General features: G+C 38.1%; 1 protein-coding gene across 1 annotated transcript in view; it reads right to left on the bottom strand.

The window, feature by feature from the left end:
• The window catches only part of MRPL1 (mitochondrial ribosomal protein L1), a 71,466-nt gene that overhangs the window by 35,136 nt on the left and 11,212 nt on the right, over positions 1 to 25,118 (bottom strand). Inside the window, exons 3-6 of the mRNA XM_027544842.1 lie at positions 14,078 to 14,336; positions 11,582 to 11,665; positions 9,793 to 9,864; positions 2,848 to 2,959 (exon numbers count right to left, since the gene is read on the bottom strand). Of these exons, the coding sequence (XP_027400643.1) occupies positions 2,848 to 2,959; positions 9,793 to 9,864; positions 11,582 to 11,665; positions 14,078 to 14,336 (527 nt within the window). The remainder of the gene's footprint in view (positions 1 to 2,847; positions 2,960 to 9,792; positions 9,865 to 11,581; positions 11,666 to 14,077; positions 14,337 to 25,118) is intronic.

Below are 25,118 nucleotides of genomic sequence, written 5' to 3'. Positions count from 1 at the left end.
CACACTAGTATTTTCTGTTTAGTAAATGTTAGTAACATTAGGAATAAAGAAAACTTTTAAAATATCAATAAAATGTATATATCTATGTTAGATATGAAAAAATGTTAGAGTTTACATTGTGGCAGGGAACTGGGGGGACGCTAGTTGACAAGGAAAATGAAACCCAATTTCTTCCAAAGAAATTTTGAAAAGCAAGTTTTAAATGTCTTTTTTTTAATGAGATAAAAAAGAAATACTAAGAAAATATGCCAAATGTGCATTGGAAAAAAAAGAGAACTTGCTTATAGTTACGTAAGCAATTAAAATAAAACAAAACTGCAGCATTAAACATGCTGCAAAATGTGCACATTCAGTCCAGCCAAGTTAGTTACACCCACTCCCATTACAAAGACAAAATGTAAGACAAAATGGGAAACTAATGAGCTCAGCTGCAGGGGCTTGTTTGTTTGTTTTTTAATTCCATCCATTGCTCAAAACGTAATTCCTACTTTACCCTTACATCTTTTGTTGGATGTAAGGGGAATCAAATGTTCCTAAACAAGAATCTGAATAAGCTCTAAAAATGCATAAAACAAGCTTCATTTGTTCTAATGCACATCTGGTGTACTCTGTTTTAACATTTTTGACAGGTTAATCGTTTGTCTTCATGTTTAAAGAACACAAATGTTTTGCCAGTGCTGTTGAACAGATCGTGTGGGGGTGAGAAGAAAAAGCTGGGGAAGCTGAAAGGTCTGTCTGTTTTTCCAAGATGCTTTGGTAAGCAAATAGAGGTAGGGGACATACCTAGGTAACTTGACCATAGTATACAGAAGCTATGATTCATTATGAAAGCAGAAATAAAGTAAAGCCCACTAATAAAAATAAACATTTTCAGGGGAAACTTTTCTTATTTGTGATGAAGAAATGTTCTTTGAAAACCTTTCAGACTAAAACTAATTATCCCAAATTTTGTGATGAAAATGGCAATTAAAAAACCTCAACACTAAAGGAAACTGAGACCAAAAATTATTCAAAGAATGGATAAAGTTCGCAAAGGTGACAAAATTAATTTCCATGAAAAACCAGTTAACCGTGCAAAGCAATGAGCGAGCTGAATACAGATAAACTCGGTATTCAGTTTTACTTTTAATTGACTATATTTAGTATTATTTGGCTTTATTGAGCTTGAATTCAATTAGGAAAAAACTTAAGAGACTTATCCTCAAATTCAACTGCAATTCTGGTTTAATTTTTAAAATAATGTTCAATTTCAGGTCTTATTTAGGAAAGAATGTAGTGTGATTCCATGAAAACAAACACTACTATAATGGAAATTCCTACTAACAAGCACCAAACCTCCGTCCAATATCTCACAAGGATGTGTTATTCATTGCAGGCTATTAAAAATAAACAAAACTCCAATATAACAAAAGAACTGAAGAGTCCATTTGAATTTGCTTACAGTACAGAACATGGTCTTTAACTCAGATGAGCATTAGTGGCTATCATGTATGAAGAATTTTAGCAGGATTTTTTTTAGCTCAACTAGAGTTAAAATTTGAAGATCTAGTAAAATAATTTTAAAATATCTGCTCTTTTACCTTATAAAATTTTATTTGAAAAAACATCTATCTACAGCAGATATTCAGCACCACCTAAAAGGAACTATGTCTGCTAGTGAATGTACTCTTTCCTCCCAAACCTACTCCCCATTTGCATTAATGATATCAACTTATTAGAAGAGATCCCTAGGCTGAAAAATCTCAGCATCATTTGACTCTTTCCTTTCTTTCTCTCAACATGTCCATTGCTAACTACATAGTGCAAAGTCCTATTATCTTTGACATCTGTCCTCTTTACTCCAGACTCATTATGAAGACTTTAAGCCTCACCTTTATTAATCTCTGGCAACTGCATCTGAACTGGTCTCCTTGCATGATTTCATGCCAGTACATTTTACAAACTCTTGCTAGATTAAAGCTCTAAAGAATCCCCCAACTTAAAAAAACTTCTAAGAGAGTCCTGCTGAATACAGAATCAAGGTCCAAATTTCTGAGGATCTTATTCAAGATTCTGCTCAATACAGCATCAATCTACCTTTCTAACATATTCTTTTTCATTTCAAAGTAGGGGTACCATTCACTACCGCCAAAGAAAACTAACTGATATTTCTTCAATGTAGTCTGTAATTTCTGACTTACTTCAGTGTCTATGATTAACAGATTCTACTTAAAATATCCCTCTTAGTCTGCTCATCAAATTATTCAATGTACAGTTTAAACGTCACCCCCTTTAAGATGCCTTCTCTGATTTCCCCATCTACGTATAAATTCCTCCTCTAATGAACATCTACTGCATCTTGTGAATTTATCATATAATACTTCATACTTTATAACAAGGCTATTTATGGAGCACTCGTACTTTTCTTACTAAATTTCGTAAGGGGCAAATATTCACAAGGGGAAAGTTTCTCAGGGAAAATAACTGCAGAACCATACACAGAAAGCCAGCATATACAGATGATGAAAGCTAACATAAACGAGCATACGTGTTGTTTTGATAAAGAGACATAAGATAGTATGATGATAATATACCTAGTGGGTAATGTGTTCCACTAATTTAAAACAAGAATATGGCCTAAATTTAAAGATCTGGTATTATAAAGCAACTAGGTTTTCAAATTACATTAAATCACCAATATTAATGCCAAAGGAAAAAAATTCTACACGTTCTTGTGTAACACAAAACTGAAATACCAGAGCATAGTATTTACTCTACACATATATTAGCAATTTTGTTTTCTAATTAAACATATATATTAGAAAGTTGTTGACAGAGTACTGAAGTAGTAAAAGAACTCTCCCTTACTTCGATTAAACTTAGGAAATCTTGTTTTCAGTTTCTTCCTTAATGGATTAAGCTCGGGCATTATTTCTGGAACAGCTATATAAAAATCTGCTTGAATTTCATCATCCAAAATCTGAAAATCAGAAGGGAAAACATAACCTTAGATTACAGAAAAGGCTTTATTTTTCTAAAAATAAGGTCTAATGTAGTAATCATTTTTTACAATTTAGAAAATACATATTAAGCACAATTCCTTTCTTTAAACACAAGGATCATATGAACATATTTACCAATTAGGAAAATCTTCAGAAGCAAAACATTTTCTAATGTTTGCTTTTAAAAAATAGCCACATCCATTATAAACAAACATTTAACAGGTTTAATTCTTCCTTGGGGTTATGTTAATCAAAAGTGTTGATTACTCATGTTGGTTCTACAAGCTAGAACACTGCACTGATGTGTACGTGGTTCATACAGTCCCAAAAAAGTTGAATTTGTATGTCCATCAAAACTGAAAAAAAATGCTGAAATTTTTGCAAGATCACATGTAAAATTAATAATCACTAGCTGCCAAATCATTAGCAACCACATCGCTTTCCTAAATTTGGAGCACCAAGACAACTGAAACGAAAATTCCTTTTGCCTCCAAAAAATAAAGGAGGAGTGGGATGGTCAAAGACAAGTTTACTTATAGTTTATTATGCGTAGTCTAATTCCATTCTAAGAGTAAAGAGAATAATTTCAGTTTTTAGAAGACATTTTAAATTAACTCAGGCAGGTACTCAGAATAATTACTTTACTTCTACAGTATACTCCATTTAAAAATTTAGCTGACTTAAAACTGAAGCAACTGTTTAGAGTAATACTGCCTGGGCAACAATTATCTTACCAATGATTCTCTTTGCATAAAATCTTACCACAATATGTCATTCAAAGCCTTAGTTTGGGGTTACACATTAAACTATAAAAACTTGAACTCTAGCAAAATTAAGCATGATTCTGGAATTTTATTTTCCTGTTACTATTTTTTCTTTATACAAATTCTTTACTCCCTAAATGGCATACTATGCTCCCCTGAACAATAATAGAAAGAAAGATAGCACTAAGTTGTCTCTGACTCTTGTGATCTCATGAACTGTAGTCTGCCAGGCTCTTCTGTGCATGGGATTCTCCAGGCAAAAATACTGGAGTGGGTTGTCATTTCCTTCTCCAGGGGAACTTCCCAACCCAGGAATTAAACTCAGGTCTCCTACATTACAGGCAGATGCTTTACCGACTGAGCTACGTGGGAAGCCCTGAACAATAATAATTTACATAAAAAGAATCCTTGGCATGTGACAAGTATTCTTAGAATACTTGTAATGTACTAAGTATACTTCGAATACTTGTAATGTGCTAAACACGTTACATGGTTTAGTTCACCAAGTGTATACAACAACCCTACAAGGCAAGTACTAATATTGACCACACATTCTAGGCAAGGAAGTTGAGGGCTTCAGTTCAGTTCAGTCGCTCAGTCGTGTCCGACTCTTTGCGACCTAAGAATCGCAGCATGCCAGGCCTCCCTGTCCATCACCATCTTCTGGAGTTGACTCAAACTCACATCCATAGAGTCAGTGATGCCAACCAGCCATTTCATCCTCTGTCATCCCCTTCTCCTCCTGCCCCCAATCCCTCCCAGCATCAGAGTCTTTTCCAATAAGTCAACTCTTCGCATGAGGTGGCCAAAGTACTGGAGTTTCAGCTTTAGCATCATTTCTTCCCAAGAAATCCCAGGGCTGATCTCCTTCAGAATGGACTGGTTGGATCTCCTTGCAGTTCAAGGGACTCTCAAGAGTCTTCTCCAATACCACAGTTCAAAAGCATCAATTCTTCAGTGCTCAGCTTTCTTCACAGTCCAACTCTCACATCCATATATGACCACTGGAAAAACCATAGCCTTGACTAGACAGACCTTTGTTGGCAAAGTAGTATCTCTGCTTTTCAATATGCTATCTAGGTTGGCCATAACTTTTCTTCCAAGGAGTAAGCGTCTTTTAATTTCATGGCTGCAATCACCATCTGCAGTGATTTGGGAGCCCAAAAAAATAAAGTCTGACACTGTTTCCACTGTTTCCCCATCTATTTCCCATGACGTGATGGGACCAGATGCCATGATCTTCGTTTTCTGAATGTTGAGCTTTAAGCCAACTTTTTCACTCTCCTCTTTCACTTTCATCAAGAGGCTTTTGAGTTCTTCTTCACTTTCTGCCATAAGGGTGGTGTCATCTGCATATCTAAGATGATTGATATTTCTCCTGGCAATCTTGATTCCAGCTTGTGCTTCATCCAGCCCAGCGTTTCTCATGATGTACTCTGCATAGAAGTTAAATCAGCAGAGTGACAATATGCAGCCTTGACGTACTCCTTTTCCTATTTGGAACCAGTCTGTTGTTCCATGTCCCGTTCTAACTGTTGCTTCTTGACCTGCATATAAGTTTCTCAAGAGGCAGGTCAGGTGATCTGGTATTCCCATCTCTTGAAGAATTTTCCACAGTTTATTGTGATCCACACAGTCAAAGGCTTTGGCATAGTCAATAAGCAGAAATAGATGTTTTTCTGGAACTCTCTTCCTTTTTCGATGATCCAGAGGATGTTGGCAATTTGATCTCTGGATCCTCTGCCGTTTCTAAAACCAGGGCTTAGGGAGGACACATCAGTCTGCACTTTTAAGTGGCAGACCCAGAACCAAACAAAGGCAGTTTGGCTCCAAAATCAGGGCTCTCATCACTACAAATATGAAAGCAGAGGCAATTTTGAAACATCAAAGAACTATATGTGAAATTTCCAAGCCAAGATTTTCCAATCCTGATTCTAAAACATTTTCCTTTGGATTAAATTAAAATTATGTTTGAAAGTTATGCTCCAGGTAGCCTTTAAGATGATATCATAAAATATCAAAAAACTCTATAGATGGAAATCACAATTTAGAGACAAGTAAAAATGAAACAACTTTAAAATCCCTCAGAACCAAGCATACTTGTGACATTTCACATGTATTAAAATTAAAGCAAAATGTACTTAAAGCAATTCAGTTCAGTCAGTTCAGTCACTCAGTCGTGTCTGACTCTTTGCAACCCCATGGACTGTAGCACTCCAGGCTTCCCTGTCCATCACCAAATCCCAGAGCATACTCAAACTCATGTCCATTGAGTCAGTGATACCATCCAACCATCTCATCCTCTGTTGTCCCTTCCTCCTCCTGTCTTCAATCTTTCCCAGCATCAGGGTCTTTTCAAATCAGTCAGTTCTTCCCATGAGGTGGGCAAAGTATTGAAGTTTCAGCTTCAGCATAACTCCTTCCAATGAATACTCAGGACTGATTTACTTTAGGACTGACTGGTTTAATCTCCTTGCAGTCCAAGGGACTCTCAAGAGTCTTCTCCAACACCACAGTTCAAAAGCATCAATTCATCAGCACTCAGCTTTCTTTACAATCCAACTTTCACATCCATACATGACTACTGGAAAAACCATAGCTTTGATTAGGTGGACCTTTATTGGCAAAGTAATGCCTCTGCTTTTTAGTATGCTGTCTAGGTTGGTGATAGCTTTTCTTCCAAGGAGCAAGCGTCTTTTAATTTCATGGTTGCAGTCACCACCTGCAGTGATTTTGGAGCCCAGGAAAATAAAGTCTCTCACCGTTTCCACTGTTTCCCCATCTATTTGCCATAAAGTGACAGGTTTGGATGCCATGATCTTAGTTTTCTGAATGTTGAGCTTTAAGCCAACTTTTTTACTCTCCTCTTTCACTTTCATCAAGAGGCTCTTCATTTCTTCTTCACTTTTTGCCATAAGGGTGGTATTACCTGCATAGCTGAGGTTATTGATATTTCTCCCGACAATCTTGATTACAGCTGTGCTTCACCCAGCCCAGCATTTCACATGATGTATCCTGCATATAAGTTAAATAAACAGGGTGACATTATACAGCCTTGACGTACTCCTTTCCCTATTTTGAACCAGTCTGTTATTTCATGTCCAGTTCTAACTGTTGCTTCTTGACCTACATTCTAGAACTAACACCCAAATAAGACGTCCTTTTCATTATAGGGGACTGGAATGCAAAAGTAGGAAGTTAAGTGATACCTAGAGTAACAGGCAAATTTGGCCTTGGAGTACAAAATGAAGCAGGTCAAAGGCTAACAGAGCTTTGCCAAGAGAACGCACTGGTCATAGCAAACACCCTCTTCCAACAACACCAGAGAAGACTCTACACATGGCCTTACCATATGGTCAATAGTGAGATTAGACTGATTTATTCTTTGCAGCCAAAAATGAAGAAGCTCTATACAGTCAGCAAAAACAAGACATGGAACTGACTGTGGCTCAGATCATGAACTCCTTATTGCTAAATTCAGACTGAAATTGAAGAAAATAAGGAAAACCACCAGACCATTCCGGTATGACCTAAATCCCTTACAATTATACAGAAGTGACAAATAGATTCAAAGGATTAGATCTGATAGAGTACCTGAAGAACTATGGACAGAGGTTCATAATATTGTACAGGCAGTGATCAAGACCATCCCCAAGAAAAAGAAATGCAAAATTCAAAACGGTTGTCTGATGAGGCCTTACAAATAGCTGAGAAGAGAAGAGAAGCAAAAGGCAAAGGAGAAAAGGAAAGATATACCCATTTGAATGCAGAGTTCTGAAGAACAGCATGGAGAGATGTGCCTCTTCTTCCCACATCTTTAAAAAAATAAATGTCTGCTTCAAGAATATACAATGGAGAAAAGACAATTTCTTTAACAAGTGGGTCTAGGAAAACTGGTCAACCACTTGTAAAAGAATGAAACTAGAACACTTTCTAACACCATACACAAAAATAAACTCAAAATGGATTAAAGATCTAAACATATGAGCAGAAATGATAAAATTCCTAGAGAAAAACATAGGCAAAACACTCTCCAACATAAATCACAGCAGGATCCTCTATGATCCACCTCCCAGAGTAATGGAAATAAAAGCAAAAATAAACAAATGGGACCTAATTAAACCTAAAAGCTTTGACACAATGAAGGAAACTATAAGGTGAAAAGACAGCCTTCAGAATGGGAGAAAATAATAGCAAATGAAGCAACTGACATGAATTAATCTCAAAAATATACAACCTCAATTCAGCTCAATTCCAGAAAAATAAACGACCCAATCAAAAAATGGGCCAAAGAACTAAATAGACATTTCTCCAAAGAAGACATTCAGATGGCTAACAAACACATGAAAAGATGCTCAACATCACTCATTATCAGAGAAATGCAAATCAAAACCACAATGAGGTACCATCTCACGCTGGTCAGAATGGCCATCACCAAAAAGTCTACAAACAATAAATGCTGGAGAGGGTGAGGAGAAAAGGGAACCCTCTTACATGTTGGTGGGAATACAAACTAGTACAGCCACTATGGAGAACAGTGTGGAGATTCCTTAAAAAACTGGAAATAGAACTGCCATATGATCCAGCAAGCCCACTGCTGGGCATACACACAGAGGAACCAGAATTGAAAGAGATACGTGCACCCCAATGTTCATCGCAGCACTGTTTACAATAGCCAGGACCTGGAAGCAACCTAGATGTCCATCGGCAGATGAATGGATCAGAAAGCTGTGGTACATATACACAATGGAGTATTACTCAGCCATTAAAAAGAATACATTTGAATCAGTTCTAATGAGGTGGATAAAACTGGAGCCTATTATACAGAGTGAAGTAAGTCAGAAAGAAAAACAGCAATACAGTATACCAACACATATATATGGAATTTAGAAAGATGGTTACGATGCCCCTATATGTGAGACAGCAAAAGAGACACAGATATAAAGAACAGTCTTCTGGACTCTGTGGGAGAAGGCGAGAGTGGGATGATTTGAGAGAATAGCACTGAAACATGTATATTATCATATGTGAAACAGATCGCCAGTCCAGGTTCAATGCATGAGACACAGTGCTCAGGGCTGGTGCACTGGGATGACCCTGAGGGATGGGATGGGGAGGGAGGTGGGAGGAGGGTTCAGGATGGGGAACACATGTACACCCATGGCTGATTCATGTCAATGTACGGCAAAAACGACTACAATATTGTAAAGTAATTAGCCTCCAATTAAAATAAATAAATTAATTGAAACAAACAAATGTCTTTGCTTCAAATGGGCTCCACCAGTTCTTTGTTATTTTCTCAAGGTAGGCTGCATAACATTTTTTTGCCTATACCACTTGAACTGATGGAGCTGGGAGAGCAGGTGTGGTAAAATTTAAGAGTAACCAAAAGTACCATATTATAGAGGTCAGATACTGTCCTTTGTAATCGACTAAAGTAAATCACACTTTGCACTCCAATAAGGCAAAATAAACATCTGGCCTTTGAAATATGAATCAGATCAGATCAGATCAGTCACTCAGTCGTGTCTGACTCTTTGCGACCCCATGAATCGCAGCACGCCAGGCTTCCCTGTCCATCACCAACTCCCGGAGTTCACTGAGACTCACGTCCATCAAGTCAGTGATGCCATCCAGCCATCTCATCCTCTGTTGTCCCCTTCTTCTCCTGCCCCCAATCCCTCTGAATAGGATATCCATATAGGCTACCTTTCAGATTTCACCTTAAATCTCACATTTAAAACCACAAGAGTCATACTGTCCTTTCCAGTCTATCCATTAAATTCTCACAAACACATATAAGAAAGAAACAAAAAAATCATAAATACAAATCAAGTATAACTAATATCAGGCTGTCTGGATAGTTTTTTCTTAGCTTGATTTTGAGACTCAAAAGATTAGGAAAATCATTTGTTCTGTAAAGCTCTACTAACCACTTTATCAAAAGATATGAATAGAGTAGTTACATTCCACATGTAATAAATCAATGGATGGCAAAGATAACAGAACAATTTCTGTAAGTAATGAATAAGAAAACAATACCATACCTTCTGAATGAGATTAGTTCCTCCTGCAAATGCAGCTCCATTTTCTTCTGCTATTTTAATTTCTGATGCATTCTACCAAAAAATACAATAGTTTGAACATTAGTCTTTAAACAAATTCAGTCTGCTTTCAAGTATTTTGTCAGAAATACCACAGTTCAAAATAAAAACTGTATTTTTTACTTTTAATTGAAAGTGCATCAGTTTTCAACTAGATACACCAGAGATAGTACATTCAGAACAAGCTTAGTTTGTAGGTGATTAAGGCATTTCTTCAGAGAAGGCAATGGCACCCCACTCCAGTACTCTTGCCTGGAAAATCCCATGGACGAAGGAGCCTGGCAGGCTGCAGTCCATGGGGTCGCTAAGAGTCGGACACGACTGAGCGACTTCCCTTTCACTTTTCACTTTCATGCATTGGAGAAGGAAATGGCAACCCACTCCAGTGTTCTTGCCTGGAGAATCCCAGGGACTGGGGAGCCTGGTGAGCTGCCGTCTATGGGGTCGCACAGAGTCGGACACGACTGAAGCGACTTAGCAATAGCAATAGCAAGGCATTTCTTGAGAGTCCTTTGGACTGCAAGGAGATCCAATCAGTCCATTCTAAAGGGGATCAGTCCTGGGTATTCACTGGAAGGACTGATGCTAAAGCTGAAACTCCAATACTTTGGCCACCTCATTCGAAGAGCTGACTCATTGGAAAAGACTCTGATGCTGGGAGGGATTGGGAGCTGGAGGAGAAGGGGACGACAGAGGATGAGATGGCTGGATGGCATCACCGACTCGATGGACGTGGGTTTGGGTGAACTCCGGGAGTTGGTGACAGACAGGGAGGCCTGGCATGAGGCAATTCATGGGGTTGCAAAGAGTCAGACACAACTGAGTGACTAAACTGAACTGAAGGCATTTCTTGACTAATATATGAGGAAATATGTCCAAATGGCATATTTAAAACCCACCAAGTGTTCCTAAGTCTCCAATGTCATCAATACATCATTTTCCAAAAATAACAGATTAAAATATATTTAGTTTTGCTACTTTAAATGGAGACATTTTATCAATCCAGTATTGTAAGAGTAAAGGTTTTTAAATTTAAGAAATGAGAGCCAAAATTTAGCCTACTGTCTGAAAATCCAAAAGAAAAATACACAGTATTTGGTTTTTTTCTCTATATGCTTCATTTATACCATTTGGATTTACTGTAAAAATATGTCACTATTTACTCAAATTTTGTGGCATTCTAAGAGCTATATTCTCTACTTTTCTGGGGAAAAAAGCAAAGAATTTATTCATTGTAAGTGAGACAGACGGCAGGAAGAAAAACAGTTTACAAAATAAATTCATCAGGATGTTATAAACAAACGTGCATAACACAAAAACAATGACAAAGAGCTGTATTACTATACTCGTTATTGCCATGACTTTCTTGACTTTACAGACTATTTTAAAAGTGTGGTTTTTGTGTCTTCACAGCACTAAATGGCCCACTGCTTTAAAGTCAATGTTATTTTTGTCGTTTGGAGAGTTTCAGCAGGACGCAGCAGCTAGTAGAATAAATTCTTCTCTTGTGAGAAACATAAAATGGTAGATAATAATGATGAAGTTAATATTGTGGCTCAGCTCTTTCTCAAACTAATAATATGACCTCAAATAAGCCATTTAACTGCTTTGAGTTTCACATGGGGAAAATATTCTAGGGGGATGCCAGAATTTTCTCTAACTCTATTCAGTTATTCTAATCATTGATTAATGTGATGTGTCAAAAAACTAAAGGATATAAAAAGTTACTCACCCCTGTAAATACGGCAACTTTACTCATTTCTGAAATGAATGGGTATGGCAAACTAAGAACGCTGGCAAATGGCTCCACTTTTTTCTAAATATACAACAATGGAAAAACAATTATAAAAAATTCATTCATCTTTTCAATATCCAAAATATTCATTGATTACCTGTTAAAGCATAAGAGATTATATTTCCTTTGTAAGAAATCAAAATAAAGATATAAACCTCTTTCCCCAACTCCACACTCCCATGGCACGTGGCTTCTTTCTTTATAGCATTCACCACACAGTCTTACATATTAAATTAAGATCTGTGTTTGCAAAGCATCTCCTGCAATGCAGGAGACCCAGGTTCGATCCCTGGGTCAGGAAGATCCCCTGGAGAAGGAAATGGCAGTCCACTCCAGCACTCTTGCCTGGAAAATCCCATGGACGCAGGAGCCTGATAGGCTACAGTCCATGGGGTCGCAAAGAGTCAGTCACGACTGAGCAACTTCACTATCACGTTATCTTCCCGAGCACCTAGTACAAGGCTTTCCACATGATGAATGCCAATAAATGTTTTCTACCTTGAATTAAATTCAAAAAAACATGTAATTTTTTTTTACATCATCAAGGAGGACATGTATACAGCTATGCACATTGAACAATATATCCAGCTAATCTGCTCAGTGGGTCACTCCTAATTTCCATGTTGATTCTAAACAATCAGGTGAATCTGATGATATTAACTCTAAATCCAAGACAGACTGCCAAATCTGCAAGGCTATTTCGAGCGGGCCTATTTTGAAACAACCTGGACCACCCACAACTTCTAGACATGTATGGGAAGTCAGTCGGAAAATCCCAAATAATGGCATGCATTTGAGGCACCCCAATACGGGTGGAGTTTTTACAGGACCTCAAAACTAATTTGTTTAGTCACTGGGCCAAGGACCTGCCTAGACCTGTGACTCGGATCTCTTAGGGAGACTTCACGCGGAAACAAGTTCTAGGCCCATAGTTTTGGTGCAACCTTAAGGTCCAGAAAAAGAGTCGTTTCATAATTAAAACTGATTGAAAGATCATATTTTTAGAAAAACTTGAGTAAGATAACCTCCTGAGAATTTCTTTTCAGACAAGACAGCACAAACTCTTAAGCACACTTTATGTCAGACGTGCAACTCACTTTAACTGACTGTCATTCCTTTGCCATTAACATGTCACAACTGGCTTCAGTAAATTTTTCAATGGCAAGCAATCACAATAATAGCATCCCCTGGGGGAATACTGGCTTGTTTTACAAGCACTCTGTCAAGAACAAAAAAGGTCTCAGGAAGAAAACTGAACCTTTTCAATGGTATTAGTTTACAAGTGGCTAACATTTACAAAATGAAACTTGTGGTCCTACAATACTTCATTACAAATTACACTATTGGTTGACTGAGAAAGTGGTTATGTTAGACACTACAACGTTTTAAAATAAAAGAACAGTAACACTATAGTATAAAATAAAATTTCAATAGGACTGAAATGAACAAAAAATAACCAAGAAATGAAACAGACTTTGGTTTAAATCCTAATTCCACCCCCACCTCTGGTGACCTTGAGCACGTTACTTCACTTTCAATGTCTCAGCTTCCTCTTTTGAGATTAATATAGAATTAAATGAGAACATGCATGAAAATAAGCATTTTACTTCCCTTTATAAAGAAAGGGAAAAACTGGGATTTGGAGAGGTTAAACCAGAAGCTCAAAGACCAGGTAACTCGTGACCCCAGGATTCTGGCCTGTAATGCAATGTCGGCCTAGGCTCTTAAGCACTATGTTTTATTCCTCCTCCTCAATTACTTGTTGCTGCTGAGGTTGTTAAATTGTACTCAAAAACACAGACCCTCCAGTTTGACAAAAAAAAAAAAGACATCCTCAGAATAAAAATCAAAGTATCATCTCCAAATAAATTAAGTGAGAAGCTTATCAAATTGAGAGCTGTAATGGACCTCATTCTAATCTAGTATTTTTCCCACCTTTAGAATTTTATAAACAAGTCTTTTGTGGAACTGCAATATATAAGCAGACAAAGCAGAAATGTTTTGGTTGAGATGAGTGTAAGGGGCTTGGCACCCCATCCAAACTTAGTCTCAACCTAGGATTCTGAGGAACACATCTTCAGGCCACTGAGCTATCCAAAGTCCTTACTGACCAAGAAGGAACGAATACCTGGACAGCTTAAGTCATTTTTCAGTTACAGTAATACCTCAATTAATTTTGACACTACTTTTGTTCCTACCAATGACTTCCAGATAAATAGGAGATATATGTTCATCGACTCTACAGAATGAGTTCAACATTCTATTTTATATTTGGAAAACTAAAAGACAAACTTTAATATTTCTCATCCTAAAGTTTAGAAAGAGCATAAGATTTTCTAAAAATTATTACAGGAGACAAAACATATTTTAAGTTAAGAAACAGCAATTCATTCAACCACTGTTGACAAATAAATTTTAATTCAGTCTACATACCTTCTTCCCCAGTGTCATATCCAGTGTCAAATCAAGATAAACACCTTGCTTTGGATTCGTAAAGTCCAAAACTTGAAATTTCTTAAGTAAGTTAACAGCTTTCTCCACCTCGTATATCTGCCTTGGGTATAAGCGTTTTAGGTAGACATCGTCTTCAGGTTCACCTTCCATAAAAGGATATGACTTTATTTTTTCTATATCATCTTTTTTCTCATTTGATGCTTTTTCTTTAGTACCTTTTTTTGTTTTCTTTGCAGGCCTTAAAAAAAAATTCAAATCAGTTATCTAAATATGTACCAAGAGACTTAAAAAGGAAGCTAATATACTTAAGTTAAACAAAAAAAAATTACAAAAGATAAAGTTTATTTTAATTCAAAAGCACAGACTGTTTTATAGTTTTTTTTTTAGTTCAACAAATATTAAGCAAATTTTTCAACTGTTTGCAGTTGATACAAAGTTGGATAAGGTATTGATGTTGCTCTCCAGAAACTCAGAGTAGGGAAGATGTTCATGCAAACAGATAATTTCAATATGATGTGGTAAATACTATGAGAATGTTATCAGGGCTATGGGGAAAAGATTATTAACCCAGCCTAGCAGGCAGGGAAGAGTTCAGGAAAAAAAAAAAAAGACCCCAAAGTCAATTCTTTTTTTTTTTTTTTCTTTTTCTTAAAACTTTTTATTTTGTATTGGGGTATAGCTGATTTATGTTGTGATAGTTTCAGATGAACAGAGAAGGGACTCAGCCATACATATACATGTATCTATTCTCCCCCAGACTCCTGTCCCATCTAGGCTGCCACATAACAATGAGCCAAATTCCATGTGCTATACAGTAGGTCCTTGTTGTTTATTCATTTTATTTTTTATATAAATTTATTTAATTGGAGGTTAATTACTTTACAATATTGTATTGGTTTTGCCATACATCAACATGAATCCTCCATGGGTGTACATGTGCTCCCCATCCTGAACCCTCCTCCCTCCTCCCTCCCCGTACCATCCCTCTGGATCATCCCAGTGCACCAGCCCCAAGCATCCTGTATCATGCATCGAACCTAGACAGGCAATTCGTTTCATATATGATATTATACATGTTTCAATGCCATTCTCCCAAATCATCCCACCCTTTCCCTCTTGCAGAGTCCAAAAGGCTGTTCTATACATCTGTGTCTCTTTTACTGTCTCACATACAGGGTTATTGTAACCATCTTTCTAAATTTCATATATATGCGTTAGTATACTGTATTGGTGTTTTTCTTTCTGGCTTACTTCACTCTGTATAATAGGCTCCAGTTTCATCCACCTCATTAGAACTGATGCAAATGTTTTCTTTTTAATGGCTGAGTAATACTCCATTGTGTATATGTACCACAGCTTTCTTATCCATTCATCTGCTGATGGTCATCTAGGTTGCTTCCATGTCTGGCTATTATAAACAGTGCTGTGATGAACATTGGGGTACATGTAGGCAAAACACTCTCCAACATAAATCACAGCAGGATCCTCTATGACCCACCTCCCAGCATATTGGAAATAAAAGCAAAAATAAACAAATGGGACCTAATTAAAATTAAAAGCTTCCGCACAACAAAGGAAACTATAAGCAAGGTGAAAAGACAGCCTTCAGAATGGGAGAAAATAACAGCAAATGAAGCAACTGACAAACAACTAATCTCAAAAATATACAAGCAACTCCTGCAGCTCAATTCCAGAAAAATAAACGACCCAATCAAAAAATGGGCCAAAGAATTAAATAGACATTTCTCCAAAGAAGACATACAGATGGCTAACAAACACATGAAAAGATGTTCAACATCACTCATTATCAGAGAAATGCAAATCAAAACCACAATGAAGTACCATTTCACGCCAGTCAGAATGGCTGCGATCCAAAAGTCTACAAGCAATAAATGCTGGAGAGGGTGTGAAGAAAAGGGAACCCTCTTACACCATTGGTGGGAATGCAGCCACTATGGAGAACAGTGTGGAGATGCCTTAAAAAACTGGAAATAGAACTGCCATACGACCCAGCAACCCCACTGCTGGGCATACACACTGAGGAAACCAGAATTGAAAGAGACACATGTACCCCAATGTTCATTCCAAAGTCAATTCTTAAAGGATGAGGAAGAATTAGCCTAAATATAATTAATTAGCCTAAATATAAACCTAAGAGAAACGAAAACATGGACACACAAAAACTTGTACACAACTATTCACAGCAACATTACTCAATAAAAGTCAAAAGGTAAAACAAGGTGAATAAACAAAATGTGGTATATCCATACAGCAGAGTATTAATAGGCAATGAAAAGGAATGAAGCATTGAAATGAATGCAATGAAAAAGAATGATACATGCTACAACTTCTATGAACCTTAAACACAGAATGCTAAGTGAAAGAAGCCAGTTCCAAAAGACCACACATTGTATGGTTCCATTTACGGGAAATGTCAAGAATGGGCGGAAAAAAAAAAAAGAATGGGTATACCTATAGAAACTGAAAGTAGATTCAGGTTGTCTAGCGCTGGGGAGGGGATAGGGAAATGGGAAGTGACTGCTAATGGCCGTGGGGTTTACAGGGAAGATAATGAATGTTCCAAAATAGACTGTGGTGACAGTCACACAACTCTGTGAACACACTATAAAAATCATCGAGTTGCACACTTTAAGCGGGTGAACTGTATGGTATGCAAATTGTACCTCAATAAAGCTATTATTTTAAAAAACAGAGTTATCCAGGCAAAGAAACAAGGTAATAAAAGTACTGAGGCATGATTAACAGAATGGTACATGAGGGGAGCCATTGTAAGTTCTAGCTGACTAGAGGAGGGGTTGGTAAACTTTTTCTGGAAGAGGATCAGACAGTAAATGTTTTATGGACTCATCTCAGTGACTCAACTCTGCCATTCAAATGCAAAAGCAGCCATACACAACACAAAAATGAATGAGCATAGTTGCATTCCAGTAAAAATTTATGAACACTGGTTTAAATTTTGTAATTTTCACGTGTCACAAAATGCTATTCTTTTTTCCCCTTAAAAATTTTAAAAACATCACTTAAAAATGTAATGGCCCTCTGGCCACATTTTGCTGACTCTTGAACTTTACCTCAGGAAACAGCAGCACAGGAGGCTGGAGAATCCAGATAATAGAGGCCTCCTCTAGAGACAATGAGAAGCCACTGGACAGAGGGTGGCGTCTGTATTTCACAGAGTATTCTGGCTGCAATATAAGGGATGGATCTGAAGGAAGCAGACTGGAGACGGTTAAAGAGAGGACCCTCCCTCTCTTCTCAAGGAGACATGACAGCCTGAAGCAGAGCAGTGATGATACTAGGCTGGACAGATTACAGAGACATTTTACAAGGTAAATACAAAGGGGAAAGAGATGACTCTAGGATACTACGCAGGTTTCTGGCTCACATGATTAGACATGAGTGGTATTGTTAACTAAAACCAGAAATAAAGAAAGCAAAACAGGTTTCTTTTGAGGGAGGTAGTCACGGAGATGAGTTCAGTTTGGGGCAATAGAGAGTCTGAAGTCTGAGTGTGGGGTTAGTTGCATCATTGGCCCCAATTCCTTGCCTCCTCTCTCAAGTCCCTCTGCTAAGTGACTTTGCACTTCCTCCCACTTAAAAGTGCCTTGATTTGGTCACATGACTAGTAGGCCAATAGAATAAAGCAAAACTGACAGATTCTATGCTCTAAGCTTAGGCCTTAAGAGGCTACATCTGTTTCCATTTATAAGTTTGTCTTTCTGCCATTTTCATAAGCACAGGCCTGGGCTAGCCCAAAGGTGGGAGGATGAGAGACAAGTGAACAACAGTGCTGGCTCCACAGAGCCTCAGGCTAGATTAGACAACTCTCAGCTGACCTGCAGATTCACAGAGGCACAGCAAGCCCAGCCAAGGTCATCAGAGACACCTATACAAACCTAGCTCAGATCAGCTCACAGACATGTGGGCAATGATAATCTCAGGGTGGTTTGTTACATAACAAACACCAACAAAGCGCTTACAAAAAATCTAAGAAAATGTGTTCCACAGGTAATTGCAGGTAAGAGTTTGAAGCTAAGAAGACAGAAGTAGAGGTGATATGATACACTTTCTCAGCATTAATTCCAATCACACCTTTAATCTTTTAACCATAAACGCTTTAAATTAGGGAAATACTATTCTAGAAAGACGTCTGGGTTCTGTGGTAGACAGGATTACAGCTTCCCAAATATGGCCACATCTGCACAGCAAAAAGGACTTTCCAAAGTGATTACCTTGAGAGGATGCTGCACTATTTAGGTGGGCCCAATCTAATCACACAATTCCTGAAAGCAGAGAAACCTTCTCCTTTTTCATCCTCATCTCAAAGCAATGGGAAGGAGAAATCTGAGCATGAGATGGACCCAATATGCCATTCCTAGCTTTGAAGATGGAGGAAGGGGGAGCCACGAGCTAAGGAATATGGGTAGCTCTTGAAGCTGGAAATGGCAAGGAAACAGATTCTCCTCTCGAGCCTTTCGAAAGGACCGAAACTCTGACAGCTCCTTAATTTTAGTCTAGTGAGATCCTTATCAGAATTCTGACCTACAGAACTGCAAGATGATAAACTTGAGCTGCTTTAAGCCACAAGGTCTGTGGTAATTTGCTATGGCAGCAATAGAAAACTTAGTAAGAGGTCCTATAAAATTTATGCAAAAGAAATGGATGACAATAAAATGATATTTAAAAAAAAAAAAACCTCAAAAACCAATTCAACATATAATTCCATGCTCATTTACAGCACTCAATGAATCCTTATTACTACAACTAATAATAGTATCCTCCCAGCTAATGAGCAATTTGACAGAATAGCAGATAATGACAACACTCATTTTTAATGGGACACAGGTGCCCTCCTGGACTGCCGACAAGTGTAAGTAGGTGCCTGAGTGGGTGGATGCAACGTGCCTCAGTACTATGTGGAAGTACACCACAAAATCCTGAAACCTTCCAAACTGAAGAAATCACACTTTATATTTAGTAAAAGAGTAGAGTGGCCAATAGGGGAAGGAGACTAGAGAGCCTGTTTTAGTAATAAACTATCTAAAATAAACAAATGAATAAAAATTGTAGCTATAACCCACAGATTTACTTTACATAAATACTGATTTCACCACTAAATTCTTCATCATGACTGAACCTATCCATCTAATTTACAATTAGTAATACGAAGTTCCCAGAGACTAAAATGTGATTTTTAAATTAATATTTGCAAAACCTGATACAAGTCAGGAACATAAAGAGATTGAGCTGGGTATACAGCAGTTTACTTATTTATGCTTTGGACCTTGTTTCACAAAATTTGAGATGGTGTTTTGAATGGTTTGAGATGGTTCAATGAAAATATTGTTGAGTTACAAATGAATACTTGTAAAAATAAATAAAGTAAAACATCATTGTTGTTTAGTGCTAAGTTGTGTCTAACTCTTTTGCAACCCCATGGACTGTTGCCCACCAGGCTCCTCTGTCCATGGGATTTTCCAGGCAAGAATACTGAAGTGGGTTGCCATTTATTTCTCCCCAGGGGATCATCCCAACCCAGGGATCAAACCTGCATCTCCTGCACTGGCAGGCGGATTCTCTACCACTGAGCCACCAGGGAAGCCTACAACATCATTTAACATAGAGCAAATAGGATTCTAGGGAAACACTTTCTTCCAAAATTAAAAAAAAAAAAAACTGCAACTGACTAAAATCTGTCAATAATAATCAATTTTACAAACCCACCACCTGCTGTTGTCCCTGACCCTCCAAAAGGTGTGTCTATTCATAAGAATCACATCCAGAAGAACTCTGTTGTTTATTCAGTATGTAAGGTCCTATCCAGAGAACGTAAAAACTATGTTATCAGGGAGTAAAATAATTGTATTAGAAAGGTTTGGGGGAAGGTGAGGGAGAAACACCTGGTAGTCTGAGCTAGAGAAAACACAGTCTAGCTGCAGTTACCTGGGTAACTAAACCATGCAGACTAAATGAGTCACAAGAGACTGCAGTCAGATAATAACTTTCTCCCTGCTTCTCCTGTCTCCTAACTCCAAGACAATGAAAGGAAAAACAATTCCATGGTCTTAACCAAATAAAACAAGACAAAAAAAAATCAGTACTATAATAAAGTTCATTTCAAGATCCTTGAAGATCTGTGACCCTAGAGATCCAAGTCTTTTTAAGGCTGAATAAGTCTTTAATTTGAGGAATCAGGGTGAGAGTAGGGGACACACAACCTCAGTCAAACTAAACAGAACTAAAGAGAAAATGCCTAAGGCATATAACTATTAATGGAATGCAAATGTCTGGAATTCTTATTTCTCAGTGTAATCACATAAATAAATTCACTAACATCTCTGATGCTGGTTTAGTCATTAAACAAAATGCGTAAGTACTGCTTACACTTACAGTGTAAAAACTGACAGAATAAAACCTAGTTGATACAAATAAAAGCTGGAAAGAGCATTAACAATGACAGGCAGACAGAATCACAACTTTTCTTGAACCCATCACAGAGCTGATGACAGCAGGGCAACCAAGTAGGTCTAAAATCTTCCCACACCCCCTACTCCACATGTGTACAGCCAGGAGGGTCTTGCCTAGAGCAGAGAATGAGAGGAAGGCAGGTAAGAAGGAAGGTAAGGAGGCAGGTAAGAAGAAGAAAAAAAAAACTCAGCTAAACTTTTAGTGCTAGTGTGACAGTATAAACCCGAGAGATCCAGACACAAAGGAAGTTCACGCTCACTGGTCCTCAGACCTCCACCAGGTCCTGCTAGGAAAGACTGGAATAGGCCAGGAGATAGAGAGCCTCCTTCAAGGGTGCAGCACAGAGAAGAGCAGCCACTGCTGCAGGAAAGACAAGCAACCCTGAAGCCCTTGAGGGCAGGGGACCCAGCTTTCTGGGATCTACAGCCTGATGATCTGAGGTGGAGCTGACGTAATAGCAGAAATAAAGTGCACGATAAATGTAATGCACTTGAATCACCCTGCAACCAACATCCCCACCCCAAACGGTCGGTCCATGGAAAAACTCTTCCACGAAACCAGTCCCTGGTCCAAAAAGGTGGGGGACTGCCGCTCTAGGGCACAGGTAAATGAAAGAAAGGAAATGTGTAGGGAAATGAAAGACGAAGAAAACACTAGAAAGATGAAAAAAATACTAAAACTTCTATCCTTAAGGGAGGGTTGCACACAGTCCTGATCGCGATATCCTCTACCGATAAAGCTCCGGAAGGGCCCAGACACTGTGGCACAAGACCTTCGATAGATGTAGGCCATGGGGGGAGAGGAGAGAAATATGGAGAAAACAATCCCCAAGGACCAACAACACTGGCCTGCTCAAGACAAAGGCTGGCTTTGGAAACTGAGAATCCCGTCCATACCCATCACCAGCCTAACAAGCGCTGAGCAATAAGCAACAGCAGTCTTCTACTAGGAGAGAAGCCAGAGTACGGAGAGCAGCCCCCTTCTGAGGCGTAGCTGCACAGCCAAGGCTCAACACTGAGCACGGAACAGGAACCCTGAGGGGAAAAACCTTCCAGCAACCCAGCCTTCACCCTGAGCACAAGGTAACAGTCCGGAAATCTGATGCTGCTGTGGTAACCACAGCAATGACAAAACCAGTCCCCTGCTCAGTTTCTGATGGGACTGACACAACATTTGCCAGAAGAGGTGTGTCCCTTTCCAGTCATAAATATTATATATTTTAGCCTCAACTATTCTACACAAAGTATCCAGCGGTCAATAAAAAATTCTGAGATGCAACCAAAGAAGCAAGGAAAAGAATCTATTGTCAAGAGAGAAGCAGAACCAGAGTCAGAGACATCACTGGCAAACCATGGAGAAGAGAGGAAATTCAGAGTGACAAGACAGAAGAGAAGAGTAAGTTCAAGCTCCTCTACCCTGTCTCAGATCCATGATAAAAAATTAGCCAGGAAAAAACTATTTTTTAGGATATTATAAAGCCAATAAATTAAAAACTAAAACCACAGCTAGGACTTTCCTGGTGGCTCAGTGGACAAGAATTCTTGCCCGCCAATGCAGGAAACATGACTTCAATCCTTGGTCTGAAAAGACTCCACATACCACGGAGCAATAAAGCCTGTGCACCACACTGCTGAGCACACGTGGGGCAGCTACTGAAGCCTGAGCACCGAGAGCCTGTGCTCCACAGAGAAGCCACACAACGTGAGGGAGAGTAGTCTCCGCTCACCATAATAAGTTTTCATAGTTTTTTTTTTTAATTAACAGTAAAAAAAAAAAAAAAAAAAATTTTTAACACTAAACATTTTAACATTTTTTAACATGCATATTTCATATGCTACAGTTTTTAGGTGAGGGAAAACTCTTTTAAAGTTGTACTGAAATAGAATATGAGGAAGACATAAAATGAAAAATTTCTATAAAAGAAAATAACATTTAAAGAAAAAATATTCTCAAAATAAGCTATGTTGCTAACAAACAAATACTTCCACAAAACAGAAAGAAAAAAGACAAACAGCTCAAAAGAAAAATGGGCAAAATGTACAAATCAGATATATAATGAAGAAACACAAATAAAGACTGACTATCTCCAGAGTTGTTACAAGTTAGGGCACTGTTACTCACTACTACGTAGGGATGTAAGTTGGTACAACCAATACTCTTTCAAATTCTCAACCAAAAAGAACCCACGTACTATTCAGACTCAAAGGAAGTCTCCTTTCTAGTAACATTTCTGCCTCCTCTTTCTTCATCCTGTATTCATGTCATTTACTTTCGTGCCTCTGCACCACTGAAATACCTTTCTCACAATTTCCCTGCAAAATCCTATCTATCTTTAAAGACTCAGCTCAAATACTTCCTGCCGTATTCTCCTCTAGGAAGAATTAAATGACTTTTCATCTGTGAGCACATAGCACCTGGTCCATTCCTCCACTATAACAGTTAAAACATATTAAAGTTATAGTGCAGATATGTGCTAATTTATAAAGACCTTCTACTAATCACCAGCAAAAAACTGAGAATAGGATATAAACAGAAAACTCACAGTAAAGAAAGCATAAATGGTTCTTAAACAGATAAAAAAAGACAAACAACCTCAATAATAATAATAAAATAAAAATTAAAGCCATGATGTGACTATTTATTACCTATCAAATTGGCGAAGTTCAAAAATTTTGACTACACTGTATACAGGATCTCTATGAAGGCAACTTGGTATTACCTATGAAAATTATAAATGCACACAACTTTTGATTCAATTCTATTTCTGAGTTCATACTACAAATATTCATAATACTTGACAAGTTCTATGTACATGACCCTTCAATGCAGGATCATTTATAATAGCAAAAGACATGTCTTTTGGAAAGATAAATGTATATCAATAGGGGAATGATTAAGTAAAATTATGGAACACAGACCCAATAAAATATTATACCCATGTTCACTGTAGCCATATATACAATAACCAAGACATGGAAGCAATCTAAGAGTCCACTAATGGAAGGATACATAAAGAAAATGTCATATACACACACATACACACACACACACACAGAGGAATATTATTCAGCCATAAAAAGAATGAAATCTTGCCATTCGTGAAACACAGATAGACCTTTCTCTTATATTAAGTGAACTAAGTCAGACAGAAAAACAAATACCATGTGATTTCACATATATGTATAACCTTAAAAGAAAAAAAAACAAACTTACAGATGCAGAAAACAGATTTCGGCTGCCAGAGCCAGGGCAGGGAGTGGGGTATAAGTGAAACAGGTGAAGTGGTCAAAAGGTACAAACTTCCAGTCATAAAATAAGTCATGGGGATGTAATGTACAACACGGTGACTATAATTAATAATACTACAATGTAAAATTATATAATGTAATAATGGACTATAATGTAATAATACTATAATGTATATTTGAAAGTTGCTGAGAGTAAATCACAATAAACTGTGGAAAATTCTTCAAGAGATGGGAATACCAGACCACCTGATCTGCCTCTTGAGAAATTTGTATGCAGGTCAGGAAGCAACAGTCAGAACTGGACATGGAACAACAAACTGGTTCCAAATAGGAAAAGGAGTTCGTCAAGGCTGTATATTGTCACCCTGCTTATTTAACTTATATGCAGAGTACATCATGAGAAACGCTGGACTGGAAGAAGCACAAGCTGGAATCAAGATTGCCAGGAGAAATATCAGTAACCTCAGATATGCAGATGACACCAACCTTATGGCAGAAAGTGAAGAGGAACTAAAAAGCCTCTTGATGAAAGTCAAAGTGGAGAGTGAAAAAGTTGGCTTAAAGCTCAACATTCAGAAAATGAAGATCATGGCATCTGGTCCCACCACTTCATGGGAAATAGATGGGGAAACAGTGGAAACAGTGTCAAGACTTTATTTTTCTGGGCTCCAAAATCACTACAGATGGTGACTGCAGCCATGAAATTAAAAGATGCTTACTCCTTGGAAGCAAAGTTATGACCAACCTAGATAGCATATTGAAAAGCAGAGACATTACTTTGCCAACAAAGGTTCGTCTAGTCAAGTCTATGGTTTTTCCTGTGGTCATGTATGGATGTAAGAGTTGGACTGTGAAGAAGGCTGAGTGCCAAAGAATTGATGCTTTTGAACTGTAGTGTTGGAGAAGACTCTTGAGAGTCCCTTGGACTGCAAGGAGATCCAACCAGTCCATTCTGAAGATCAGCCCTGGGATTTCTTGGGAAGGAATGATGCTAAAGCTGAAACTCCAGTACTCTGGCCACCTCATGCGAAGAGTTGATTCACTGGAAAAGACCCTGATGCTGGGAGGGATTGGGGGCAGGAGGAGAATGGGACGACAGAGGATGAGATGGCTGGATGGCATCACTGACTCGATGGACATGAGTCTGAGTGAACTCCGGGAGTTGGTGATGGACAGGGAGGCCTGGCGTGCTGCGATTCATGGGGTCACAAAGAGTCGGACGCGACTGAGCGACTGATCTGATCTGAGAGTAAATCTCTAAAGTTCTCATCACAAGGAAAAAA

The sequence above is a fragment of the Bos indicus x Bos taurus genome, chromosome 6, assembly GCF_003369695.1.
Source record: "Bos indicus x Bos taurus breed Angus x Brahman F1 hybrid chromosome 6, Bos_hybrid_MaternalHap_v2.0, whole genome shotgun sequence".
In the NCBI taxonomy this organism is placed as follows: domain Eukaryota; kingdom Metazoa; phylum Chordata; class Mammalia; order Artiodactyla; family Bovidae; genus Bos; species Bos indicus x Bos taurus.
This window is presented reverse-complemented; position numbering and strand designations above follow the sequence as displayed.